This window comes from Gadus chalcogrammus, chromosome 11 (genome assembly GCF_026213295.1).
Source record: "Gadus chalcogrammus isolate NIFS_2021 chromosome 11, NIFS_Gcha_1.0, whole genome shotgun sequence".
Taxonomy (NCBI): Eukaryota; Metazoa; Chordata; class Actinopteri; order Gadiformes; family Gadidae; genus Gadus; species Gadus chalcogrammus.
In genome coordinates this window covers 24,620,017-24,645,909 of record NC_079422.1, presented here as the reverse complement: position 1 = coordinate 24,645,909, position 25,893 = coordinate 24,620,017, and the positions used below count along the sequence as shown (strand labels likewise).

General features: G+C 48.5%; 3 protein-coding genes across 3 annotated transcripts in view; 1 reads left to right on the top strand and 2 right to left on the bottom strand.

The window, feature by feature from the left end:
• Window positions 1-11,358, top strand: part of LOC130392356 (potassium channel subfamily T member 1-like) — a 12,463-nt gene extending 1,105 nt beyond the window's left edge. Inside the window, exons 3-6 of the mRNA XM_056602845.1 lie at window positions 841-861; window positions 2,291-2,606; window positions 6,830-6,914; window positions 8,018-11,358. Coding sequence (XP_056458820.1) covers window positions 841-861; window positions 2,291-2,606; window positions 6,830-6,914; window positions 8,018-8,138 — 543 coding nt within the window. The 3' untranslated portion in view covers window positions 8,139-11,358. The remainder of the gene's footprint in view (window positions 1-840; window positions 862-2,290; window positions 2,607-6,829; window positions 6,915-8,017) is intronic.
• Window positions 11,359-15,433: 4,075 nt separating this feature from the next.
• Window positions 15,434-17,781, bottom strand: LOC130391594 (leucine-rich repeat-containing protein 26-like). Its single transcript, XM_056601806.1, has 2 exons — window positions 16,432-17,781; window positions 15,434-16,158 (listed from the first exon to the last, which is right to left on the bottom strand). Exon 2 carries the CDS (start codon window positions 16,091-16,093, stop codon window positions 15,548-15,550), a length of 546 nt encoding a protein of 181 aa, XP_056457781.1. The 5' UTR covers window positions 16,094-16,158; window positions 16,432-17,781; the 3' UTR covers window positions 15,434-15,547.
• An 87-nt stretch (window positions 17,782-17,868) lies between these two features.
• Window positions 17,869-25,893, bottom strand: part of LOC130391593 (calmodulin-regulated spectrin-associated protein 1-B-like) — a 31,521-nt gene continuing 23,496 nt past the window's right edge. Inside the window, 5 exon segments of the mRNA XM_056601805.1 lie at window positions 17,869-19,716; window positions 21,528-21,646; window positions 23,181-23,293; window positions 24,081-24,183; window positions 24,986-25,212. Coding sequence (XP_056457780.1) covers window positions 19,420-19,716; window positions 21,528-21,646; window positions 23,181-23,293; window positions 24,081-24,183; window positions 24,986-25,212 — 859 coding nt within the window. The 3' untranslated portion in view covers window positions 17,869-19,419.

Here is a 25,893-nt window from a genome sequence, read left to right as displayed (position 1 = left end):
CCCCCCCCCCCCACCGCCGGCCCTCCCCCCTCACTTCAGAGTTCAGCCCTTCATCTGGTCTCTCCCTTCACTATCGTTCATGTGTTCACCATCATACATGTTTTCACCACTGTTTATGTTTTCACCAGTGTTTATGTTTCATCAGTGTTCATGTGTTCACCATCGTTCACGTTTCACCAGTGTTCATGTGTTCACCATCGTTCATGTTTTCACCATCGTTCACGTTTCACCAGTGTTCATGTGTTCACCATCGTTCATGTTTTCACCATCGTTCATGTTTCACCAGTGTTCATGTGTTCACCATCGTTCACGTTTTCACCATCGTTCATGTTTTCACCAGTGTTTATGTTTTCCCCATTGTTCATGTTTTCCTTTTGTCTCGGTTTCTTTGTTGTGAACGTTCCGATGTTCCTCCACCCGTCTTCTTCCATTTTCTCCTCCCTGCTCTTGGTTCAGCATTCGGTTCCTTTGCGTTCCTCCTCCCTCCCATCTGAACCTCACGTCTTCTGGATATTTGATTCATGCCTGACCTCAGTTCTGCCTGGCTGCGTGCCAGGCCGGTACCCTGTTGGTGTATCAAACGGTTTGGTCCTGACCCAGGGTCAGTTAGAACCGGGGCTCGCTCTGTTCCGTTTCATACAGGCCGTGCTGTATAACAGAACAACATTATTTACACAACAGTGAAGGGGAAACCGTCCTGTCTCCCTGTTTGCAAATAATTGATGCGTTAACACGCTATCCTCAGGAAAAAGTTCTGGTTTTGCTGACGATAGCCCGCATGTTTCATCCCATCTTCTTGTATGTTTGCTTTGTCTGTTTGTCCCCCCTTGTTGTTCACAGAACAGAGGTCGCTTCCCGAAGGTAAGAAGGCATGTTGTGACTTTAATGTTTCAGCTTTCGTTTCTCCTGCTGGGCGTCGCGCCGTGAAACAGTAACCCAGCACAACTCTGACCCTATAGCTGCGTACCCTTTCACAAACATGGCTGGCTGCCAGGGGCAGTAAACCGTTCTGTTGTCGTGATCTACTGCGGTCACACTAGCGACGACAGTAGTGTTGTAAGTGAATAAACAGCATCATACTGCAGTTTGTCAGATTCAGCCCGATGATTTAGTGATTAATTGCTATTCCAAGAGTTGAATGGTTAATTTTGTCTTTCTTTTGCATATTAATGTAAAATAGATAATGTTTGTTTGCAGTGTCATTCTATTATCACTGACTGGAAGATTATTATTTGACAGCATTTAATAAATGAAAGAATCGGCCCTCTTGATATTCTAAGAAAGGCTTTTTTATGGTTCAGTTTTTCATCAATGAACCTGCAAGTGACTTTTAAACAGTCAACTGAACTTATCGTTAAATCTTTTAGCAATCTTTTTAACGATTAGAATAATCGTTGTCTTTAAAATGAACGATAATACTCCTAATGAGGGGGTCGTATGTGGCAAGATTTGTCGTGGGACGTCACCTAAATTGGAAGCAAACTCCTACACCGATTATAGCAAAAACACATCTCACTAATGGGGATATTAGAGGCTACACGCATCTGAAAAAAAAAAGCCTGGTGCATCTACTAATGAATATCTACGTGCATATAAATCATAATATTACGACCCAAATCCACCCTTTTAAAGACTAATCTGTCTAATATCAATCTCTTATCCTATCACACACCCCATGGTGTTTTATAAATGTGCTTTCGCTGGGTTTTGGGAATGGTGCAGTTAATGGCACAACCAATCCTTGCCGTCTTGTCGGTCGTCTATCTTTTGTCGTCTGTGCTTTCTGCCCACTGGTTGCCTGCTCCTAGCTGCCGTGACGTTGTCCAGTGACCTGTCTGTGATAACCGACCCTCGTGCAGTACCTAACGCATGCCCTGACTAACTAGTATTATCCGACTGCTCCAGAGGCTTCTACACCCTTATGCACACTAGCATACACACACACACACACACACACACACACACACACACACACACACACACACACACACACACACACACACACAGAGACAGAGACAGACACACACACTGACAGACGAACAAGCACACACACCCACTCCACACACACACACACACACATACACATACACACAGAGACACAGACGCACACACACAGACGGACACACACACCCACAGACACCCCTCCCACTCCACACACACACACACAGACTCAGTTGTTTTCAATCCGCGGCTGCCGACAGGAACACGCACACCCTCAGTATATTAACCCTTCCTCCTCCTGCTCCTCCTCCTCCTCCCCCCCCCCCCCCCCCCCCCCCCTCCCATCCAGTCCGAGGTGTCCATCAACGTGGAGGCGGGCACGGAGCCGCGGTCGTCGGGGGAACACCGGCCCTCCGGCGACAGCTGGAAGGAGAAGACGGCGCACCGCAACTCCACCACCAGCGAGCAGCCGGAGCACACGCTGCTGCGCAGGAAGAGCAAGCAGTGGGCGCGCCGCCTCAGCAGGAAGACGCCCAAGCCGGCCAGCCGCGCCGAGCGCATCTCCCAGCAGCGGCTCAGCCTGTACCGCCGCTCCGAGAGGCAGGAGCTGTCGGAGCTGGTGAAGAACCGCATGAAGCACCTGGGCCTGCCCACCGTGGGCTACGGTGAGTGGAGCCCCCTGCTGGCGGGAGGATGTAACCGCAGCACACAGAGGAGGTCGTGAGGTACCACGGGGCTCCCTGCTCTCTCCTCCCTCCTCCGTCTCCCTACTCTCTCCTCACCGCTCACCCTACCTCTCACTCCTCACCCCTCCCTCCTCACCCTTCCCCCTATCTCCTCACCCCTCCCTCCTGTCTCCTCACCCCTCCCTCTCCCCTAACTCTCCCTTTTCTCTACTCACCCCACACTCTTCCTCTCACTCTTCTCACCTCCCTCCTCTCTCCTCACCCCTAACTCTCCCCTCTCTCTCCTCACCTCTCCCTCCTCTCGCCCTCCTCTCTCCTCACCCTCTCTCCTCACCCCTTTTTCTCCCCCCCCCTCTCTCCTCCTACTCTCTCCCCCCCTCCAGAAGTGGAGCTTATAATAACTTGAGATTCCTCTCAGCAGCAGGTCGCGTTGATCCTGTAGCTTGAGGTTAGCCTCCAGTCTGCACGACAACGTTTTTAGACAACATTTCAAACTAACAAAATCTTGCATATTGTACCTCTAAGAAGACTGATGTTCAGATAAATAATACTAAGATTTGGACAATATTATGTTGGATGTTAACTGCAATTAAAACGTAATGTTTCACACATATCATGAGACCAGTTAAGATTTGAATGTGATGAAAGATTGATAACAATACAATATAAAAAATGTTTGCACTAAATCATCCATTTCAACCCAATCATCGCACTGCCTGATCAAACAAAGTATTTGATGACTGTTCCATGACTGTTCTCCATCACCCTCACAAGACCCTTCAGTCCACGCCTAACCCTCTCAAAGCCACCCCCCCCACTATTAACCCTCTCATAGCCCGCACATCACCTCCCAACTACTGCTGTTCTCACGACAATCTGAGTGAGCAGCCACCATCATCCCCCTCCTCGTCCTCTTCATCATCATCATCATCATCATCATCACGTACGGCCCCTCGAAGCATGAATGAATGCAGGAGGAGCATTAAGCCTTTGGCCCGGTTTCCCTCCATTGAGTCTGAGCACTTTCCTGTCACGCCCAGCACCCCCCCAACCCCCCCCCCCCCCCCCCCCCCCGCCCGATAGTAAAGGGCAGATTATGGTCCCACGTTCCCGCAACGCAATGTCCACGCAGACGCTTCGACGCAGTCGGGAACCTTTACGGTTCGGCGGCGGGTTTTAGTAAGAGGACCAATCACAGCCCTCGCTGCTGCGTCGCCTCGACTGAAGGCTACCTTTTTTTTGGAGGTGCACGTCCGGCCCTTGCGGTGGACGCAAAGGAGGGTCCGCAAGGACGTAAGGGGTCCGTAACCCCCTTGCGTTGCGTGAACGTGGAACCATAAAGAGCCCTTGAGACAGAGAACACTCCCGCCGCTGGCCCCTGCGGTTCCTTTGAACGTTCCCCACCGGGAGCCAAGATCTCCGTGGTGATCTCCGTTGAGTTAGACCCCTGGAGAAGGATGGGCTCTGGAAGACCCTGCATGTCTTTCTGCCCTCCTGCATCGCTGCATGGCTCCTTCTGCATCTCTCCTCACCTCTGACCCCCCTTCATCCATCTCAGCAAACCGCAAACTGCATTCCCCAGCCTGGCTGATCTGTATTCTCTTTTTCCTCCTCTCTCTCTCTACTGATCTCCCTTCGCTTCGCCCTGTAGAGGATGTGTCTAACCTTACTGCGAGCGATGTCATGAACAGGGTAAATCTAGGATATTTGCAAGGTAATTTGTGTGCATATATTTATATGTGTTTTAAACACCATGTGCCTTTTAGTGCCTTTTAGTGCCTTAATGTCTACTCTCTATATATAGTGCTACCTGTGCTGTCTATATATAGTCTTCCATAGAGAAAACTCACTTTATTTACCATTTTATAATTTGTAGTCACATTGCAATATTTTGCAATTCTACGCCTGTAGACCAAACCCATGTGTCCATGGAGGGTTTGTCACCGATATTATTGCCTTTATAATATGGGTACGAAGGGAAGCAGCTAAGGCTAACGCTAGGACAGGCACATGAAACAAGCAGGCCTGTTTGACGTTGACCATACCTACTGTTGCTAAGAGTTGCAGGCCATTTCAGAACACCCATACACAGAGAGGACCCGAGCGCCAGGTCAGCCGCGCCACGCACGGCCATCTGCTGCATGACGCTGCCAGCGAGCGCGTGTGTTTCTGCGTGTGTGTTTGAGCACGCGTTTGGGGTTTGTGTGTGTGAGGTGTGTGTGCTTGTGTTGATTTGTTGTATTTGGGGTGTGTGTGTGTGTGCGCTTCTCTTTATGTGTTGAATTTGGTGTGTGTGCGTGTGCTTATTTTGTTTCATGTGGTGTGTGTCCGTGCGCTTGTGTAGAAGTGTTGTATGCGGTGTGTGCGTGTGTAGCTGTGTTGAATGTGGTGTGCGTGTGTGCGCGCTTGTGTGTATGTGTTACGTGTGCTTATGCGTTCTTGTGTGTATGTGTTGGATGTGTCCTTGTGTGTATGTGTTGTATGTGCGGGTTGGTGTACGTGCGTGTTTGGTGTGTGTGTGTGCGTGTGTGTGTCTGCCATACATGTGCAGGCTGGTGTGTGTGTGTGTCTCAGTGGAGGTCGACGGACCAACCCTCCACACTGCTGTCCATCTCTTATGAATATCTCTGTCTCTGTGTCGCTGTGCATCGTGGTGGCGTCCGGCCGGGGCCCTCAGGGGCCCGCCTGCAGAACCTCAGAGTCGACCTGAGCGTGGAGCAGAGAGCATCCAGCCCGGAGGTCGAAGGTCGAAGGTCAATTCACAACAGAGCACATCCTAGTAGCACGTCCTCCACCTGGGGAGGAAGGGACGCGTAGTGGACTTACCGTCGTAGTAGAGGGTGTGTTTGCTGTGGGGTCAGGGTGTTAAGATGCACCCCTGGTACCAGGAACAGCAGCTGCTTCCAGACCACAGTCTGGCCTCTGCACCGGCGTTCCTGGGGGTCCCTCTGTGAACGGGGCCTTCGACCCGCCCGCCTCCGCGTGCTCTCTGCTCCACCCGGCGGTGTTTTGAGTCGCGCCGTCGCGGTCTTGTCCAGGTGATGGAGCATGCTCGTATCGTCTCGCTGTGGCCTTCTCCATCGTCTCCGGAGCCGGGAGGGGGTGGGGGAGGCTGCGTGGGATTCGTTGGGGGGGGGCTGATTTGCCTGCCGTTGGCATGGCAACGTGATGGCTCGTGTCGTGTCGTTGCCAGCGGCGACTGGATTGCGTGGCGTGGTTTGGGGGGTATGCGTTGAGGTCTGCTCTGTGACCGTCAGCGCCGCATGCGGAGAGGTCGTGGAGCTACGCATGCCATGGGGGTGTCGGCTTGTGGCGGGCAGCATGGGCCTCCCCCCTCTCTCTCTCTCTCCCCCCTCTCCCCCCGGTTACAAGCCATGCCGTGTCAGTAACAGTCAGTCCTCTCTCTCCCGCCCGCCCGGCTTTGTAAAGGGGGACCAGCAGGTGGGTGCCTCTAGTGACTCATATCACCTGCCCTCTCTCCCTCGCCCGCCATTCCTGCCTAGCAACCTACCTAGCAACCAAACAGCCGAAACTAGGGAGCTCGCACTGCTTCAGGGAACAGTTTTTAGCAGACACACAAATGCACACACACACACGCAAAACAGAATCACACACGCATACACACACACAAAGAGAATACACAAGTGTCTACGCACAGACTCACATGCAGAAACACACACACATAGACACAGAATCACACGCATACACACACACACACACATACCTGAACACACACACTGCCTCGCAGACATGCACAAACGCAAACAATTACTCTAGAACATCGGTTGCTATTAAGAGGCTGATAGAAGATGTTTCCGACAGAAATTATCTCAGTTTTAAACGATAGATCCTACTTAGAAAAGAATGGATAAATGTTCAATGAAGGATTATCAACGATTGACCTCGGCCTAATTTAATTCCGATAGTTTAAAAGAAAGTTCTACGACGGGCCACGCCCGTTTGAGACTGGCACGGTGGACGATGGCACTCCTCCACAGCTGTGCTAGTAGCGCTACACAGCGGCTGAACAGCGGCAACATCTCCCCAGCGGTTACACAGACCGTTAGCCGGCTAATGTAGCGTGTAATGGGCCGGCCCGTGGTGCCTGGGGGGGTTGGGGTGGGGGTGGGGGGGGGAGAGGTGGGTTTGGGCGGGGGTGCACTGGAGCAGCTGTGAAGGCCCTGACCGCGTCTCTGTTGCAGATGAGATGAACGACCACCAGAACACGCTGTCCTACGTGCTCATCAACCCTCCGCCGGACACCCAGCTGGAGCTGAACGACATCGTGTAAGAGACATGCTGACCGTACTCTACTCCTACTCTACTCTACTGTATACAAGACACACTGTGTACTACTGTAGTTTAAGAGACACTGCTGACTTTACTCTACTTTAGGAATCAGACAGTATAAAGCCAGGTCATTAGGGAGGAGGTAGGGGTTAATTGAATTGAATTGAAACCGGGACATTTTAGCGTCCTTTGGCTTTTGTCAGGACTCGGGACACGCAACTCAAAATTGGGACTGTCCCGGCAAAACCGGGACATCTGGTCACCCTATCACAAGTGATAAGAAAGTGTGGCAAGCGACTCAGCAAAAATGTGCGTTTGACAACAACGCGCGGACAATAACACTAAACTTTGATGTCAAGTAGGGGGCCACAAAATATCCTCCCGCGGGCCTCAATTGGCCCCCGGGCCGCGAGTTTGAGACCCCTGGGTTAGAGAGTACGTCTGAGGTAAATTGGGATTGAACAAAGAACCTTTTAATCTGGGAGTCAAACCCTCAACACTGCCACGTTATCCAGCCTTCACGGTGCCTTGCGTCAAAATGTCGGGTAGCAGTAGTAGAGCTGCTCTGGATCCATAGAGATGTTCTGAATGCATAGAACTGCTCTGGATCCATAGAGCTGTTCTGAGTGCATAGAACTGCTCTGGATCCATAGAGCAGCTCTATGGACCCAGAGCAGCTCTATGGATCCAGAGCATAGAGCTGCTCTGGGTCCATAAAGGTCCTCTAGTGATCAATAGAGCCGCTCTGGGTCCATAGAGCAGCTCTATAGATCCATAGAGCTGCTCTGGGTCAATAGAGCAGCTCTATAGATCCATAGAGCAGCTCTATAGATCCATATAGCAGCTCTATAGATCCATAGAGCTGCTCTGGGTCCATAAAGGTCCTCTAGTGATCTATAGAGCCGCTCTGGGTCCATAAAGGTCCTCTATGGATCTATAGAGCAGCTCAGGGTCAATAGAGCCGCTCTTGGTCCATAGAGCAGCTCTATAGATCCATAGAGCTGCTCTGGGTCAATAGAGCCGCTCTGGATCCATAGAGCAGCTCTATAGATCCATAGAGCTGCTCCTGATCCATGCTGTGATCTCGTCTGACCCCCCAGGTACATCATCCGGTCCGACCCGCTGGCCCACATGCCGGACGAGACCCCGGTGGGCCCGGCCCCGGGGACAAGGAACCAGCAGGAGTTCGGCACCGAGACCAGAGACGAGACCCACCTCTGAGCCGTCGGACCCCCACCCCGGGGCCCCGCTCAGACGGAGACGCCACGGAGAGAACACAACGCTGAAGCGCCGGTCCCGGACACTTTGGCTTTGTTCCCCATCCCAGATTGAGGCGGGGCGACCCCTTGGAGGAAGGCGTGTTCTTGGATTCTGGCCTTAAAGCACGAGGAGTCGCGTGTGTTGGTGTGTCGGTGTGTGTGTGGAGGTGAGACGTCGACGTAACTGAGCTGCTAGTGAAGGATGAAGAGTGCCTCGTCATCATCACCACCCCGTTCCTTTTGACTCTCGAAAAAAGTCTCACACTAAATTACGCACCTTGACCGGTTGATCAGTCACTCACCTGGTGACCCACCTCAGTCATGTTACATTCTCTCCAACTCCGCCCCTCGCTCCTAAAGGAGAACCAGACAGGTTGTTTTGCATTGATGGCTCCCCAGAGGTTAGACACATGCTAATGGACAACCCCTAATGGGCAATCATGCTACTGTGGGCACATGAACCTGTAATGGGCCCACAGAGAGGTTCAACACATGCCACTGCGGGATTATTAACCCTTAATGGGCCCACATGGTTGCTGGTCGCCTGCTGATTAAGAGTTGATGCGACATACCTGTCTTCTGCTTACTCAAATGAACTGAAGATCGTTTAGAGAAGGAATACAACCCGACTCACCTCAATAACTCACCTTATTAACACTCAATAAAAGACATTATCACTCAACTCACCCTATTATCAAACTCAATAACTCACCTTATCACTCTCATAAATCACCTTACCACTCTCAATAACTCACCCTATTACTCTACAGAGCTCACCTTCTGATCACTCTGAATAGCCCAAGTTAAACCCGCTCACACAAACACTAATAATAACTCACCTTACTACTTTCCAGACTCTCCAACTGATAACTCACCAACACAACGTAGAGCGACGTGTTATACATAAAAAAAAACCATCCAAAGCAAAAAAGAAGCAATGTAAGCTTTGTTTTGTAACCTGCATGTACTCCCGGTCCGTATTCCCTGGGCTCCGTCTCGTGTTTTAGAGGAGGCTCAGGAGACAACAGTTTATATCATGTGGGAGAATCGTATCGGTGAACATAGAGCGTCTTTCAAGTGGCCCGTCAAAGTGTGGAAGTGAGATGGGATTGTGATATGCAAATAGACCCTAGTTTAAGAATAACTGTAGGCATCCCAAGTGGCTCACTGTAAATTCATAACATAGTTGTGACATTTTTATAAAAAAAAGTGAGTTAATATCTAACGCACAGGATCAGAAAGGCCAATTGTTAGATGTTAAACTAAAGCCTTAATATCAGAGAATTAAAAAAGATAAAAGTATTAATAGAATGGATTTAAACTATTATAAACTATTTTAAACGTTCTTTGGACCCTAGATGATAACACCAGGTAATAGTTCCTTTGTGGACTATCAAAGGACTATTAACTATTACTTACTATACTAAGTTACTATGCTACTGAAGTCTATGGAAAGGATGTCAGAAGTCCAGCGGGGAAACTGTTGAATGGAAGTCCTCCATATCATAAAGGGAAACTCCAAAACGTTTGAGGTAATAACCTTCTCCATATCATAGTTATCAGATCAAAACAACTACATTTTCTAGAGAAATTCATATATTTCTACATGTTAAAAGTTGGCAAATGAAAAAAATGTATCCGATTTTTATTTATATATTGATTTATATAACTGTATTGGTTCTTGTTTGGACAGATTGTTTTATCACCGTGTTAAAAAACTTTGTTTTAATCTCTATGAGCACAATTTCTACGATGTAACGGCGTCGTGAATTATTTTTCACGGTTGAGATGGAGTTTAGTGTAAAAGATTGTTCAATTTATTTATTGTAAATGTACACATTTGTATCTATTCGTGCATCATATGCCTCATATCTAGCTTTGTAAATATATCGCCAACTCGTTATTTGCCACACCACCAACTTTGTCCTCACATGGTTGTACAGAATATTTATTATTTAAATCGGGCAAAGGAATAGTTTACTTCTGAATATCTTTATAACGCCATTTTCTAACTCTTCGATGACGTAACGTTGCAGTGTGCCTGGTCTGCCCAAACGGTTTTGCACGGAGAGCGACAGAAAACGTCCACGTCCATCAGTGACCCTTGAGATCCAATGTTAGAGGCAACGGCTTGAGGGGGAGACTGTGTCCATGTACGATCATTCAAGCCTTTCTGTTGAATTCGATGCTTTCCATTCAACAAAGCGAAGTTTTAACGTGGTCCAGAGCGACATAACGTCATCACCCTTTCGTTTGACCTGTGGGTCGCGTTTAGGTTTAGGAGGTTGACGAAAACAGAACTTGAACTACTTTTGCACTACGCTCTGTTTGGGGGACGAACAGAGTGAACAGCATGACCCTTTAATCTGAATCTAGACGTATATCTAGACGTATTCAACCGTCCCTATGAACGGTCCCACCTGACAGCCGAGTGGCGGACTAATCCTCCCTATACGCGGCTGTGAGTCCCAGCGACGAACAGAGACAGACGCAGAACGCTAGAGACCCACGCTAAGGTGTTTGTCGTTTTCACTGTTGTCGCTACTTGTCTTTGACTGTATATATATATATACACACACGGTATGCGGTACACCTGGTGCCAGGATGTTTACAGGTCCAGCGAAGACGGAGCATGACCTCATCACGACGAGGACGGACGCCTCGTCATGTGACCGGGAGCAGCCTGGGCTATAACCCCCACAACCCCTGACCCCATCTGATTAACCCATCAAGCCATACGGGCCAAACTTCCTTAGAGTATCCTATCTATAGGGGCATGCAAACACTAAAGAGCATGTTTTGATATACAGCCTGCCAAGAACGACATGTCGGTCTCTACCGTGGACCACGGCTACTGCTTGTGTTTTATAACCTTGTCCTCTGATACTGTGTATTACCATGGATGCACTGTGCATGCCGTGTGGTTGTGTGTCCCCATGTTTACCTTTCTCCCCATCATGTTTCTAAGTCATCGTTCAAAGGGTTGATCATTTTGTACTATTTATATGAAGTCGGTGCACTTCACATTACAAGCAGAACATGAACAAATAAAAAGCTGCATGCAGCCGTATATATTGAACAAAAAATGATATTTTATGTATTTCCTCCTTCGAGTGACATGATCAACATTAAAATCATCAAGTGAATAGATCTGAGTGTGGTTTTGATTGGCGTCTGATTGGTTTTCATGCTACTCATTTAAATGCCTATATCTAAATCACAGGAGAGTCAAAGATAATCAACAATAATTACACCAAGATTGCTAAATATGCATCATACCTGTTAAAGCTTTTTTGTGGCAAATATTGCTTTCACTAGAGCAGCAGGCAAAAACAAACAACGAAACGAAGAACGCCCCCCTGCCCTAAGCCACTCCCACCCCAAATAACGAACGCCCCCCTGCTCTAAACCCCTCCAACCAAACAATTTCCAATCGTGCATGATTAGTAACATCGTACATTTCCTGATTAGTAGCTACAAAACCAGCCCTAATTGATTGTTTTAAGTCGGCGGTTGAACCATTTCAGAGCATTAGACCAATCGTACAATTAAAAACTAATGAATGCAAAACATTTGATTCACCGATAGCTGCAGGAAAGTGGGAGTAATTCCATAGTTTGAGTTGATTGTTTTACACAAATATTGCCTACTGGCCCTTTAAAAATAGGCACAGTTTTTCAAAAAAAATAATCTGGATCAAATTGATCCTGATTAGGAAATCCTATGTTTTGCCATCCAGGATCACCGGATCCGTCTTACTTTTATGCCAGTTTTTAAATGAACATTGGATTGGATCAGTGTGATCCAAATACCAAATTTCAGAATAACCTAAAACCGGGCCCTGAAGCTCAAGACACAGTGTTGACCTGTGGGTTCATTCTGAACTTCCAACCGGAGGACCGCCCTAGCAGCCGTCTCCCCCCTGCTGCTTGGGGCTCTGCTTGTTAAGATGAGTCCGTTTCCACCGGTCTCTGGTCCAGCGGCCCCGGTTCTGGACCACTTCGTGGAGCAGATCCTCGTACCCCATTCCAGGTGCTCCCTGATCCCTACCGGTGGACGGCCCCCTCCGGCCGACAGCGCTGATCCTCTGGCCGGGCGGACGCGGCTCCCCGCGGTCACGGTGACCGTCTTCCCTCGGACCCACGTGGGTCTCGTCACTCAACAGCGAGAACGTCAACGTCTCAGCGTTTGGTTTGGAGCAGGTTTTGTCATCGACTGTTAAATCTTCTCCACAAAGTGCTCCGGGAGTCGCTGCACTCGGTACCGAGCGTCTTGGCTCCACACGAACATCAGTGGTGCCCTGCTGTGAGGAAGAAGGCGATGCGTGAGAAACAGCCTCCGTGTTGCGTCCACTGGTGCCCCCCAGTGGCAACATGTCGGTAGTTGAAGATGTGAGCGCTGCACTGTAACCCCGTGTGTCGGCAGTCACAGAAACGACACCTGAATCACTAACGAAGCCCCCTGTCGGCGTATGATGGTATACCCGAGACTCCAAGAAGCTCTCCGTTCCAAGTTTACGCTCGTTTTCTCGTTGCTGACGACCGGTGTGTTGGGTCCAAATGTCTGGACCTTCCCCCTGAACCCCGGGGGTCCCTATGCCCTCGTGTTGAGCTGCACTCAGAGGCCAAGAGGAGACCCTGCTCATGACCTCACCAGTCCTTGACCTCTGACCTGGACCTCGGTCAGCTTCCTGTTTGGGCGGGACGTCCCCGATACTGAGGTAGGGCGTTTCCTCTGCGTAGACGGAGACGTGAGGGTGTCGCTGGTCAGTGTATCTCTGGCCCTCCTCTTGGGCACTGGTTCCCCTACCCCCCCTCTCCACCTCCACCTCCAGTCTGACGTCGGGTTCTGCTGGGGTCTGGGTCTTCTCTAGCTGGAGGTGATCCGCCTCACTTCGTTGCACTCCGGGTGAAACTTTGAAGCCTGGGGAAACTTTCCCACCGGGTGAATATATCCCACCGGTCGAAACTTTCCCTCCTTTTGAATTTTGCCCACCAGGTGAAAGTTTCACTCCTATTGAATCTTTCCCTCCGGGTGCTTCTTCCCCTCTGGGTGAATCTTTCCATACGCCGCTATAAGGCGACGTTGACAGCACGGCATTGGCCGACTTTGCCCTGCCGTTCGTGGAGTTAAACCTTGAGGCTCCATCCGCGTGCCAGTGAACGGTTTGAATGGTGTCTCTCTCCATTGGCCCAGAGGGAGGTCTCGGCTGCCGTGATTGGCCTGGTCGCTCCTCATTGGGGTCCTCTTCGGCCGAAGGTCCCGCCTTCACGGCTCTGTTCCTTTGCTTCCTCCCGTAGAGGCCCCCCATGAAGCAGCAGAGCCCGAGCAGAGCACACAGAGGCACTGTGGAGGGATGGAGAGAGAGAGGGGCACGTTGTAACGTTAGGTTAAGCAGAGGAAGCTGCTCTCCAAAGTGACCTCCAAGTGATAACATAGATCTTCAACATTCGAGTTGTGAGAGAAGCACAAACTGTTTAAAAAACAGGAAAGAGAGAGATTCACTTTCAGACTCAGATAAACTTTTGTCTTCACATTTACATTAACATTCAGGGCATTTTAGCAGACACTTTTATCCAAAGCGACTTACGATACGTACATTTGTCAGAGGAAAGTCAAATTGTTTACGAATGCAGAATAAAAAATATTTCTCAGTCTGAAAATAAATCTGCATTGTTTACCAACTACTTTAGTATCACTTGTAACGGTTGCATCAGATTTAAAAAATCTAAGTGCTTTCTAAAGTCCACAACAGTTTCCACGTGTGTAAAGTCCCGCCACAACGGTACATCTCAACAAAATGGCCGCCTTGATGTGTAACTGCCTTTTTAATTGGTGACCATTCGTTAACCGCCGCACACAGACATCAAACGCAGCCTACCGATCAGCCCGTACAGCGCGGCACCAGGGATATTCAGCGACACTGGTCGGAGGCTGGCTGCGGTGGAAGACCCCGGGGGCGAGGATGTCATCAGTGGTGACGGCCAAACCGATGATGATGATGATGGCCGCGAAGGTGTGGCCCCACACGCAGACACACCCCACACAGGTCGCCCCCGGAGGTGAGTTGGAGTACTGCAGGTGACCTCGTTCTCCTGCTCCAGCAACGACCGGTTTTTCAGATCTGAGATGCAGGGATCATAATAACATCATAACAACATTCCTGCCCCGTACTGACATGACTTCACACTATCCTCAGACTGTATAACGTTTGAACTACACCTTGAATTTGTCCTTTAATGCCTAGTTATGCTAATAGTCTCTTATCAAGTATACTGAGCATTTGAATCTGTTGGGGACTACAACTAGACTGACTAGATGAGACTAGACTACGACTAGATGAGACTAGATTGACTAGATGGGACTACGACTAGACTGACTAGATGAGACTAGACTATGACTAGATTGACTAGACGGGACTACGGCTAGACTGACTAGATGAGACTAGACTGACTAGATGAGACTACGACTAGACTACGACTAGATGAGACTAAATTATGAATAGATGAGACTAGATGAGACTAGGCTGACTATAGATGAGACTAAACTATGAATAGACAAGACTAGACTGACAAGATGAGACTAAACGATGACTAGATAAGACTAGACTATGACTAGATAAGACTAGACTGACTAGATGAGACTAAACTATGACTAGATGAGACTACTGACTAGATGAGACTACTGACTAGATGAGACTAGACTATGACTAGATGAGAATAGACTACGACTAGACTTACTAGACTACATCTAGATGAGACTAGACTGACTAGATGAGACTAGGCTATGACTAGATGAGACTAGACTGACAAAATCAGATTAGGCTACGACTAGATGAGACTAGACTGACTAGATGGGACTAGACTATGACTAGATGAGACTAGACTATGACGAGATGAGACTAGACTATGACTAGATGAGACTAGTCTACGACTAGATGAGACTAGACTATGACTAGATGAGACTAGACTACGACTAGATGAGACTAGACTATGACTAGACTATGATTAGATGAGACTAGACTACGACTAGATGAGACTAGACTGACTAGATGGGACTAGACTATGACTAGATGAGACTAGACTATGACGAGATGAGACTAGACTATGACTAGATGAGACTATGACTAGATGAGACTAGTCTACGACTAGATGAGACTAGACTATGACTAGATGAGACTAGACTATGACTAGACTATGATTAGATGAGACTAGACTACGACTAGATGAGACTAGACTACGACTAGATGAGACTAGACTATGATTAGATGAGACTAGACTACGACTAGATGAGACTAGACTACGACTAGATGTTCTAGAGCAGGGCTCTGAACTCCTCCTGGGCAGAGTGTCTGACCTGGAGACGCAGGCCTCATTTGGACCGTCGTGTTTTCTGTTGATTTCGTGACCAATAACACGCATGCCGAGCATCACATGACCTGAAGCGCGACACACCTCTGATGAGGTCCACAGAGTCCGCAGCCCCGCAGGAGCAGTCCCAGGGGTTCCCCGCCAGCCTCCACACGGCGGTGCCGACCGAGCCCAGCACCTGGGGCGACACCCGGGTCAGACGGTTCCTGGACAGATCCAGAGACACCAGGCGGGTCTGCGGGCGGAAGCTGGCCGGATCCACCTCTCGGATCCGGTTTCTGGACAGGTTGAGCCTGGTGAGGCCAGACAGCCCGCCCAGCGTGGACCCGCTCAGGACCTCGATGTGGTTCCCCGACAGGCTGAGGACCTTGAGAGCAGCGGAGGTGTCGGGGCTGAGCCAGGCCGGGTCTATCTGGGTGAGGGCGTTCCCGTCCAGGATGAGGGTCCGGAGGCTCTGGAAGGAGGCCAGGGCCCCTGGCACCATCTCCGTCATGTGGCCCTTGACGGTGAGCCGGGTGATGTTCTCCAGGTTCTTACTGTGGAGCATGGTGGAGTTGAGCCAGAGCAGGTCTGGGATCAGCACCAGCAGGGACGAGTACCCGGGGCTGAAAACTGGACGGGGTGTTCAATCATGTCGTCAGTCTGTCATGTCATTAAAGGGGACATATCATACCACCAGGTATGTGCAGCTTCTGACATCACAGGTGGCCGTTTCCATCTAGATGTGTACCAGATAGATCAGGCTACCAGCCTACCCATTGGACTGTAGCAAACTTTGCTCATCTATTGCCTCATTGAACACACCACTATACAAAACTATTAACAATGTAAAGTTTGACACAATTCTGTTGATGTAGTGAAGGGACGACCCCCGGAGAGTCTTACCTGTCGGTATCTTCTGGCAGATGAGTGTTTGCCCGTCTGCAATACAAGCCTGACCCAGTGCCAGATGTTCACACAGCAGCAGCAGAGACACTAAGTACACCACCGCTGTAGGTATGTAACATCCTCAGGTTAGTCACCTTTACAGGTTTGGATTTTAAAGTAGATTTGTGATGTCAACTTACCAAGCATAGTAGTTTCAGAAATTCTGTAGTTTCCAGAGACAGGTGGGCCTAGTTTGGAGGTATCAGGAGACAATGGTGTCGGGTCTGGTCGACTGACAAGTACGATAAAGCTGTGAACCTCCAGCCGAGATTAAAGTGCAGGTAACCATAGCATCTGCATGTTGTTGGGTGGGCTTTGCTATGGGGATGGACAAGTTAAGAGTACCGCTGTTCCAGTTGGTTAATGGTGTGAGAGTTAGAGAGGTAAAATCACAACAAACCGCATCGTGGAGGTGGACTTTCAAGTGGGGCCCTTTTGTAAAGACCTTAATTTAACCAACTTAAAAATACGTAAAACGTAGAGGAAAAATGTAATGCCACTGTAGCGATAAAACAGACCGATTAAGTGAATGTCGGTGAGATTAAGGTAAAGGTCAAATCAACACAGAGGCGTAACAAGGAAGTGATTCACACAAAGCATCAAATAAAACCATGAGAAAGTATAAAATGAAAATGTGTTTATTTACTTGACAGTTTATTATGATTCAGTGCTTCCTCTGAAATATAAATAGATGGTATGGGGTCAGGGCAACAGACTAGGGCACGATAGTGTTAACAAACATGGTGACTGACGCCAATACAATCTTTTAGTGAACATAAAAAGACACGTACAATAAAAAAGATCTACCCCAAAAAATAAGAATCAAAAAATGCAGCAAATTATGAATCAAGTATCCTAGCTATTTTTGGGGGAATGGGATACAGCAGTAGTTTAGAGTCAGTATTTTAATCCGAGTGTTTGCACCACTCACAAAGCCTATAGTGAGTGGTTTTCAAAAATAAAATGCCATATTAATTTCCATCTTGCATTGTATATCGACTTAATAAAAAAGGTGAATTCTCCCCACACTGCTTTGCAAAAATGTCCCATCTCAACATAAAAAAGCATCGACTTCAAAATTATAGGATGTTACGTTTTCTACGATAACACATTTTCCAAGACAATTCTTACAAGTCCCCTTTCTTCATTGCCAGATGTTCCTTTGTAAGTGTCTAAAAATATGGACAGTTGAGGAGAACCAAGATGGAGACTTTTGACGCAGTGTTGCAAACAAATAAAGTGCACGTGCAACACTCGGGTTGTTCAATAGGCCCACGAAGGGTTTCTAAAAGCACTTGGACGTGAACAACAAAAGATTCGAGAGGGAGGGAGGGAGGGAGGGAGGGCGGGCGAGAGAGAGAGAAAGAGAGAGAAATAGTGACCACATTGTAGTGCTTGACCACACCTTGAGGAATGTTCTTTAATGTTGGTAAGTAACCCACCGAGCAGGCAACACCCCCGTGGTTACAACACATGGTACAGCCCTGTCCTCACAACACATGGTACATCCCTTTATAGAAGAACCCGACATGGTGATGATGGAGCGTTGCACACTCTGCATCTCGCAGGTGGGAGTGGTTGGTAGGTTGGTGGGGTGGCTGGGTGGGGTTGGTAGGTTGGTGGGGTGGGTGTGGTCGGTAGGGTGGGTGGGTGGGTGGGGTAGGTGGGGTAGGGGTGGCTGGGTGTCAGATGGAGTGGGGTCAGGGTATTGGGGCGGGGAGTATTTTTGGGGCATAAGTATACACTGCATGGGGAAAAGCCATTGACACGATGTGTTTATGATTACAATTCAAGTGCCGAGGGGAGACGGAACACGTCGAAGCTCTAGACGTCAGAGAGGCGCCGTTATGGAGGAACAAAAGACTGCCGCTGGAACTCCACTACACAGAAAGAATAGAAACCAACCTAAACACCAATTAAAAACAGCATCATTTCTTTGTACCAAAGCCTACCACTCAACCCTCGCCAACAGCGAGGTGTCAACAAATAAAGCGTAGTGTGTGTCCAACATGAGCGACCTGGAAATGGTCCTCAACACAGCCCGGGCTACATGTTCAGCGTGCGTTAAAAGGCGGGTGAATAAATAGACGACAGAACCACGATGATGCGTGAAAAGGCCAACGTATGTCTAAAGGGCGACCCCAGACACTGAAAAACAACGTTCTGAGCAGCAGGTTCGAAGACCCCCAGCGAGGCAAAAGTGGTAATGCCAGCCGAGTGGAAGGTCCGGGGGCTCCCTCTCTCTCCGGGTACGGTGGTGGTGTTCGCGCTGTAGAACCAGCAAAACGCCTCGATAACGGACGTCGACAGCTCCCAGAAACTCAGACAGACAGGGTCACGCGGAGCCACTCTCTCCCTCTCAATCCTTCTCGGCAGGAGGTGGAATATTCAACCCCGTGAGTCCGAGAGACGGGGGAGATGGGGAGATGAGGGGTTAAAGATGGCTGCAGCTCTGCATCCGTCCGGCCGACCGTGACGATGATGCCAAAACCAACACGTACTCCAAGTACAAAAAGTAATGTCCACACATGAGCGTTAAAGAAACAAATGCCACATGCTTGATTTGCGGTCGCGGTAGAAAAAAACGAGTCGTCTCGACACGGACGTCGAGGAGACGGTGAATCGCAATTTAAATGGCATTCCCTTTCATGAGCACCGACCCCTTGACGAAACACACACGCACACACACAAGCGACCACACACACACACACACACACGCACGCACGCACAACTACGTCATCCGTCACTGTCTTTAACACCTATGGGATTTTTCGCACGGCCCATACGTGCAGACCCCTGGAGGGCGAGTGCCAGGCCCAGGGCGGTGGTCCACTGAGCCGGGGGGCTGCGGCCAATCCAGGGAACAAGCAGAGTAGAGAGGGAGGGTCAGCAGGAGGAGGAGGAGGAGGAGGAGTAAGGGGGCCAGCGCCCGGGCCCCGGGCCTTGCTATTTGGCGCTCTTCTTTGGCACGGTGCCCCTCTTGGCCTGCCACAGGTGGTTGTGGATGGTGAGGGCGTCCACGCTCACCGACACCGTCTTGGCGGGGATGGCGGTGAACTGCTTGCGGTCCGAGCTGTACTTGTACATCTTGTCGATCATCTTCTTGGTGATGCTCTTGGGCCCCGAGCCCGTCAGCTTGTGCATCTCCTCCGTGTCGGGGACGAAGGTGTAGAGCGAGCGGAACTGGCAGCCGCCGTCCCGGAACAGGATCAACAGGTGGTTGGAGTCGCTGCGCTCAAGCTCCTGGTTAAACAGAGCAGGGGGACGGGTTATTACATCATTCATTCATTCATTCATCCATTCGTTCATTCATTCACTCACTCTCCAGCTCCTGGTTACACAGAGCAGGGGGACGGGTTAATACATCATTCATTCATTCATTCATTCATTCATTCATTCACTCTCAAGCTCTTGGTTACACAGAGGAGGAGGATGGGTGAATACATCATTCATTCATTCATTCATTCACTCTCCAGCTCCTGGGAGGAGGATGGGTTAATACATCATTCATTCACTCATTCATTCACTCTGCAGCGCCTGGTTCTACAGAGGAGGAGAATGATTCAAATACCTAATTTATTTATTAATTTATTAATTAATTATATTCTTATAGAAAAATCGACCTGCCACCCATTTGGGCTCTTGGAGGGAAGTAAGAAGAGTTTTCTAGAATCAAAAGCCCATCTCAGGCCGACATGTTGTAACTAACAACACACACACTGATAAGTACAGCCAACAGTCAAGGTCAGGTTTATAAAGCCCTAAATGAGAGCCATCAAGGGGCTTACAGCTGGCATCACACTTCTGAAGGTTCATCTGCGATGTCATTAAGACTTCAGACATAAGGTTGCTCTCGCCACTGGAACATGGAGTGATTAACTGGAAAAGTCACAACATGCTTGCTTAATTCTACTTTTTATAGAGAAGCTTTTCCCAACACAAACACAATAGAAAGTATTATAGTGCAGCTTATTCTTTATGAATGAATGCATATTGACAGTCCCCTAGCATGTCTCATGTGCAGCTCATTCTTTATATATATTTTTTGAATTATGGATAACAATACAAAGCATGGCCCAAAATGTTAATGAATGCTGTGTGTTGAAGCTCTGTGTCTTATATCTCCAAGGAGCGTACACACAGAGAATCAGATCCTGGCTAAGGGTCTGATGCACCATGTGGCACATCGGTGGCGTTCATTACCAACTCCGACCACGAGATTGGTGGGCGATCAACGCACGGAAAGGGAAGCAGCAGAAATGTCTCACTGGACGGCGAAGCGACAGCTCCTCTCTAAATGTGAGAGCCGTCTACATGTGGATTAATAAAGCTGATCTCATCTTCGCTGTCCCTCCTGAGGTTACGGAGCAGGGCTGAGGAACATCTGTGTCCAGACGCAGCAAGTATGAAGCCATGCATTCGTCTGGAGAACATCCTTTAGTCCGTGTACACGTTCCATTTATTTTATTTATTTATTTATTTTAGCCATTATTTATTTCAGTCACTTAATGAGACTAAAATGGAGTGTGACGAAATCATAGTCTCACAAATGTGAACTACGTTTAGTAAAATCAATCAAATCCAAATATATTTCGATTGAACTCGTTATTAAATGTGGGATGTGATGTTTCAGCGATGCGCAAAAGGCTGCTAAATGGACTACATTTATAGACCGCTTTTCTAACCAATGGCCACTCAAAGCGCTTAACAATACTGCCTAACATTCACTCATTCATACATTCATTCAAAGTGCCCGTCGCCCCAGCCTGGGCCCTGAGGTGGGGTTATTATAATAATAATAATAATAATAATAATAATAATAAGATACAGTTCATTTATAGTGCCCTTTTCATCCGAAGATCTCAAAGGGCTACAGGTTAAAAGCATTGGTTAAAAAAAGAATATATATTTATTTAAAAAACGAAAATAAAAATAAAAAGGGGTTTAAAAACATCTAGTGAGAGCCAAAGGTTTTCTTAAAAATAAATGTTTTAAGACCTTCTTTAAAACAAAGGGTTAAAAGGGTTAGGGCTAGGCGGACACGGTGGAGGTACCTCCAGGATCTGGTTCTTCTGGGGCTCGTTGACCTTCCCTGCCAGGCAGCAGTGGGAGATGGCGTTGTGGATGATGGCCTTGTTGGACTTGGCGCTGGGCTCCTTGAACAGCTTGGGACCTGGAGGGGAAGAGGAGGAGGAACGAGTCATCAGGAGGGACTCCTGCAGAGCGGTGTTGGGGTCTGTTACCGTCTGATACTGACCATGTGCACCTCCATGGAGTTAGGGACAGACCAGTGTGCACCACCATGGAGTTAGGGACAGACCAGTGTGCACCACCATGGAGTTAGAGACAGACCAGTGTGCACCACCATGGAGTTAGAGACAGACCAGTGTGCTCCACCATGGAGTTAGAGACAGACCAGTGTGCACCACCATGGAGTTAGGGACAGACCAGTGTGCACCACCAAGGAGTTAGATACTGACCAGTGTGCACCACCATGGAGTTAGATACTGACCAGTGTGCACCTCCATGGAGTTAGAGACTGACCAGTGTGCACCACCATGGAGTTAGATACTGACCAGTGTGCACCACCATGGAGTTAGAGACTGACCAGTGTGCACCACCATGGAGTTAGAGACTGACCAGTGTGCACCACCATGGAGTTAGGGACAGACCAGTGTGCACCTCCATGGAGTTAGAGACTGACCAGTGTGCACCACCATGGAGTTAGGGACAGACCAGTGTGCACCACCATGGAGTTAGATACTGACCAGTGTACTCTGGGATGGAGGTGGTATACTGACCACTGTACTCTGGGATGGAGGTGATGGAGGTGGTGCACTCACCAGTGTACTCTGGGATGGAGGTGATGGAGGTGGTGCACTCACCAGTGTACTCTGGGATGGAGGTGATGGAGGTGGTGCACTCACCAGTGTACTCAGCCATGGAGGTGATGGAGGTGGTGCGCTCACCAGTGTACTCAGCCATGGAGGTGATGGAGGTGGTGCACTCACCAGTGTACTCAGCCATGGAGGTGATGGAGGTGGTGCACTCACCAGTGTACTCCGCCATGGAGGTGATGGAGGTGGTGCACTCACCAGTGTACTCGGCCATGGAGGTGATGGAGGTGGTGCACTCACCAGTGTACTCAGCCATGGAGGTGATGGAGGTGGTGCACTCACCAGTGTACTCAGCCATGGAGGTGGTGCACTCACCAGTGTACTCGGCATTGGAGGTGGTGCACTCACCAGTGTACTCGGCCATGGAGGTGATGGAGGTGGTGCACTCACCAGTGTACTCAGCCATGGAGGTGATGGAGGTGGTGCACTCACCAGTGTACTCAGCCATGGAGGTGATGGAGGTGGTGCACTCACCAGTGTACTCAGCCATGGAGGTGATGGAGGTGGTGCACTCACCAGTGTACTCGGCCATGGAGGTGATGGAGGTGGTGCACTCACCAGTGTACTCAGCCATGGAGGTGATGGAGGTGGTGCACTCACCAGTGTACTCAGCCATGGAGGTGATGGAGGTGGTGCACTCACCAGTGTACTCAGCCATGGAGGTGATGGAGGTGGTGCACTCACCAGTGTACTCGGCCATGGAGGTGATGGAGGTGGTGCACTCACCAGTGTACTCAGCCATGGAGGTGATGGAGGTGGTGCACTCACCAGTGTACTCAGCCATGGAGGTGATGGAGGTGGTGCACTCACCAGTGTACTCGGCCATGGAGGTGATGGAGGAGGCGGTGGAGCCGTTGTCCCAGTCCCTCTCCGCCATGCGACTGGGGTTGCGGCTGCCAGGGAATGATTCCACCGAGTCACAGCTGGAACAAGAGACAGATATAAATATATATTCTTTAATGTTTTTCTTTCTACATCGCAACTCGCATTGTGTATATAAACTTTATCTTCTCTTTTTGTAGTACGCTTGATTTTTGTTAATAATTCTACTGATATGCTGTCCTTTTCCCTAGAAGCTTTGGATTATTAAAGATATCTTGTAGGATGGTACTGATGCACTTGCTGGTGGAGTGATGAGTGACAGCAGGGAGGGAGGAAGGAAAGGAGGGAGGGATAGGAGGTGAGGAAGGAGGAGTCACGGAAGGCTTGAGCAAAGTTGAGGAGAGGAGAGGAGAGGAGAGTTGTCAAGGCAGCAGTTCCACCCCAGTAGATCTTGAGGCCAGACTAGACTCAAGACACAACGCTGACTTACAGTAGGTTCCTCACCCAGCTGGTCCCGTTTAGGACTTAATTATTGATTAATTGTTCCACGTAATGCGAGGCTTCTCCATTTCAATACATATTCTACAAATAGGAACGCCAAATAGGAATAGTAAACCTGTATCCATGGGATACTTTGACAGAACTTTATCATATCAATAAAGTCCTGGTTTTCATAATTTCATAATGATGCCTTAACACTTGGTGGGTGTGCCTGGTATTCCAGGCTGTGTGTGTGTGTGTGTGTGTGTGTGTGTGTGTGTGTGTGTGTGTGTGTGTGTGTGTGTGTGTGTGTGTGTGTGTGTGTGTGTGTGTGTGTGTGTGTGTGTGTGTGTGTGTGTGCGTGTGTCTCTGTGTGTGCGTGCGTGCGCCCCTGGGCCAGGAGCCTACCGTTGGGAGCCGGCCCCTCCAGAGTTGACGCTGTCGGCCTCGTTGGTGGCGGCCGAGGCCAGGGACAGACTGGAGCCCGACTGGGCGCTGATCAGGTTGTCAGCTGGAGGAAACAACAGAGGAACCTCATCAACCTCATCCTCCACTGAGTGGAATCACACAGAGGAACCTCATCCACATCATCCTCTACTGTGTGGAATCAAACAGAGGAACCTCATCCACATCATCCTCTACTGTGTGGAATCAAACAGAGGAACCTCATCCACATCATCCTCTACTGTGTGGAATCAAACAGAGGAACCTCATCCACATCATCCTCCACTGAAGGAGTGTGTGGTTCGTGTGTGAAGGATTTGAATCACATTTTTTATCTCTTGATTTCTACTTCTGCTGTGTACTCTCTACTTTGGCGCTTGAATGTCCCGTCACGGATGAACTTTTATCATATAACTCCATTCAATATGAAGAATTTAACCAAAAGTAAAACAGCAATCATTGTTTTTGTGCCCCAAAGCCCATCATTACCTCTTGCCGAAAGTGTTAGTTCTTCTCCCATTTCTAGGCTGCACAGAGACTGCATGGTCTAGTTTAGAGCAGTACCATTTATTGTATGCTGTACTTCCTTGCACTTATTCATTGTTGTACGTTTAATTAGCATCGTATCCTAGCTATCTTTGTTGTATACGGGGAATGGGCTAACCTAATTATCGTTAGTGCTTGGCACTTGGTTCTATGAACATCCTTAAAGTACCGACAGCGATATGTTGTCGTTTCCCTTTCTTCTGACAAATGTACAAATTTTAAGTCGCTTTGGATAAAAGCATCTGCTAAATACCCTGAAATGTAAATGTAAAAAGCATAACTTGGACACGGATAGGCCAGAAGAGATCTGGAGGAGCTCTTACGCATGGAGGAAGAGCACTTGTCGCTGGCCGACTCCTCCCTGAAGATGGACTTGGGCCGGGCCTTCTGCTTGGGCTTGGGGGTCTTGGGGAGCTTGGGGAGCTTGGGTCGGGCCAGGCCCTGCTCCTCGAGGAGCTCCTGCTGCTTGCGCCTCAGGTACTCCTGCTTGATCAGCTCCCGCCGTGTCTTCTCCTCCTCCTTCTTCCGCTGGTCCTCGTCCGCCTTCCGCCTGGGGAGACGTTATCGTACCGTAAGTTACAGAGTACATTATCATATGGTTACTACTAGATACTATATATTATATACTAGATACCATTATCGTATCGTATGTTACCGAGTACATTATCATATGGTTACTACTAGATACTATATATTATATACTAGATACCATTATCGTATCGTATGTTACAGAGTACATTATCATATGGTTACTACTAGATACTATATATTATATACTAGATACCATTATCGTATCGTAAGTTACAGAGTACATTATCATATGGTTACTACTAGATACTATATATTATATACTAGATACCATTATCGTATCGTATGTTACAGAGTACATTATCATATGGTTACTACTAGATACTATATATTATATACTAGATACCATTATCGTATCGTATGTTACAGAGTACATTATCATATGGTTACTACTAGATACTAGATACTATATACTAGATACCATTATCGTATCATAAGTTACAGAGTACATTATCATATGGTTACTGTTGGAAGCATTATCATATCCTTACTACTAGATACTATATATTATATACTAGATAACATTATCGTATCGTAAGTTACAGAGTACATTATCATATGGTTACTACTAGATACTATATATTATATACTAGATACCATTATCGTATCGTATGTTACAGAGTACATTATCATATGGTTACTA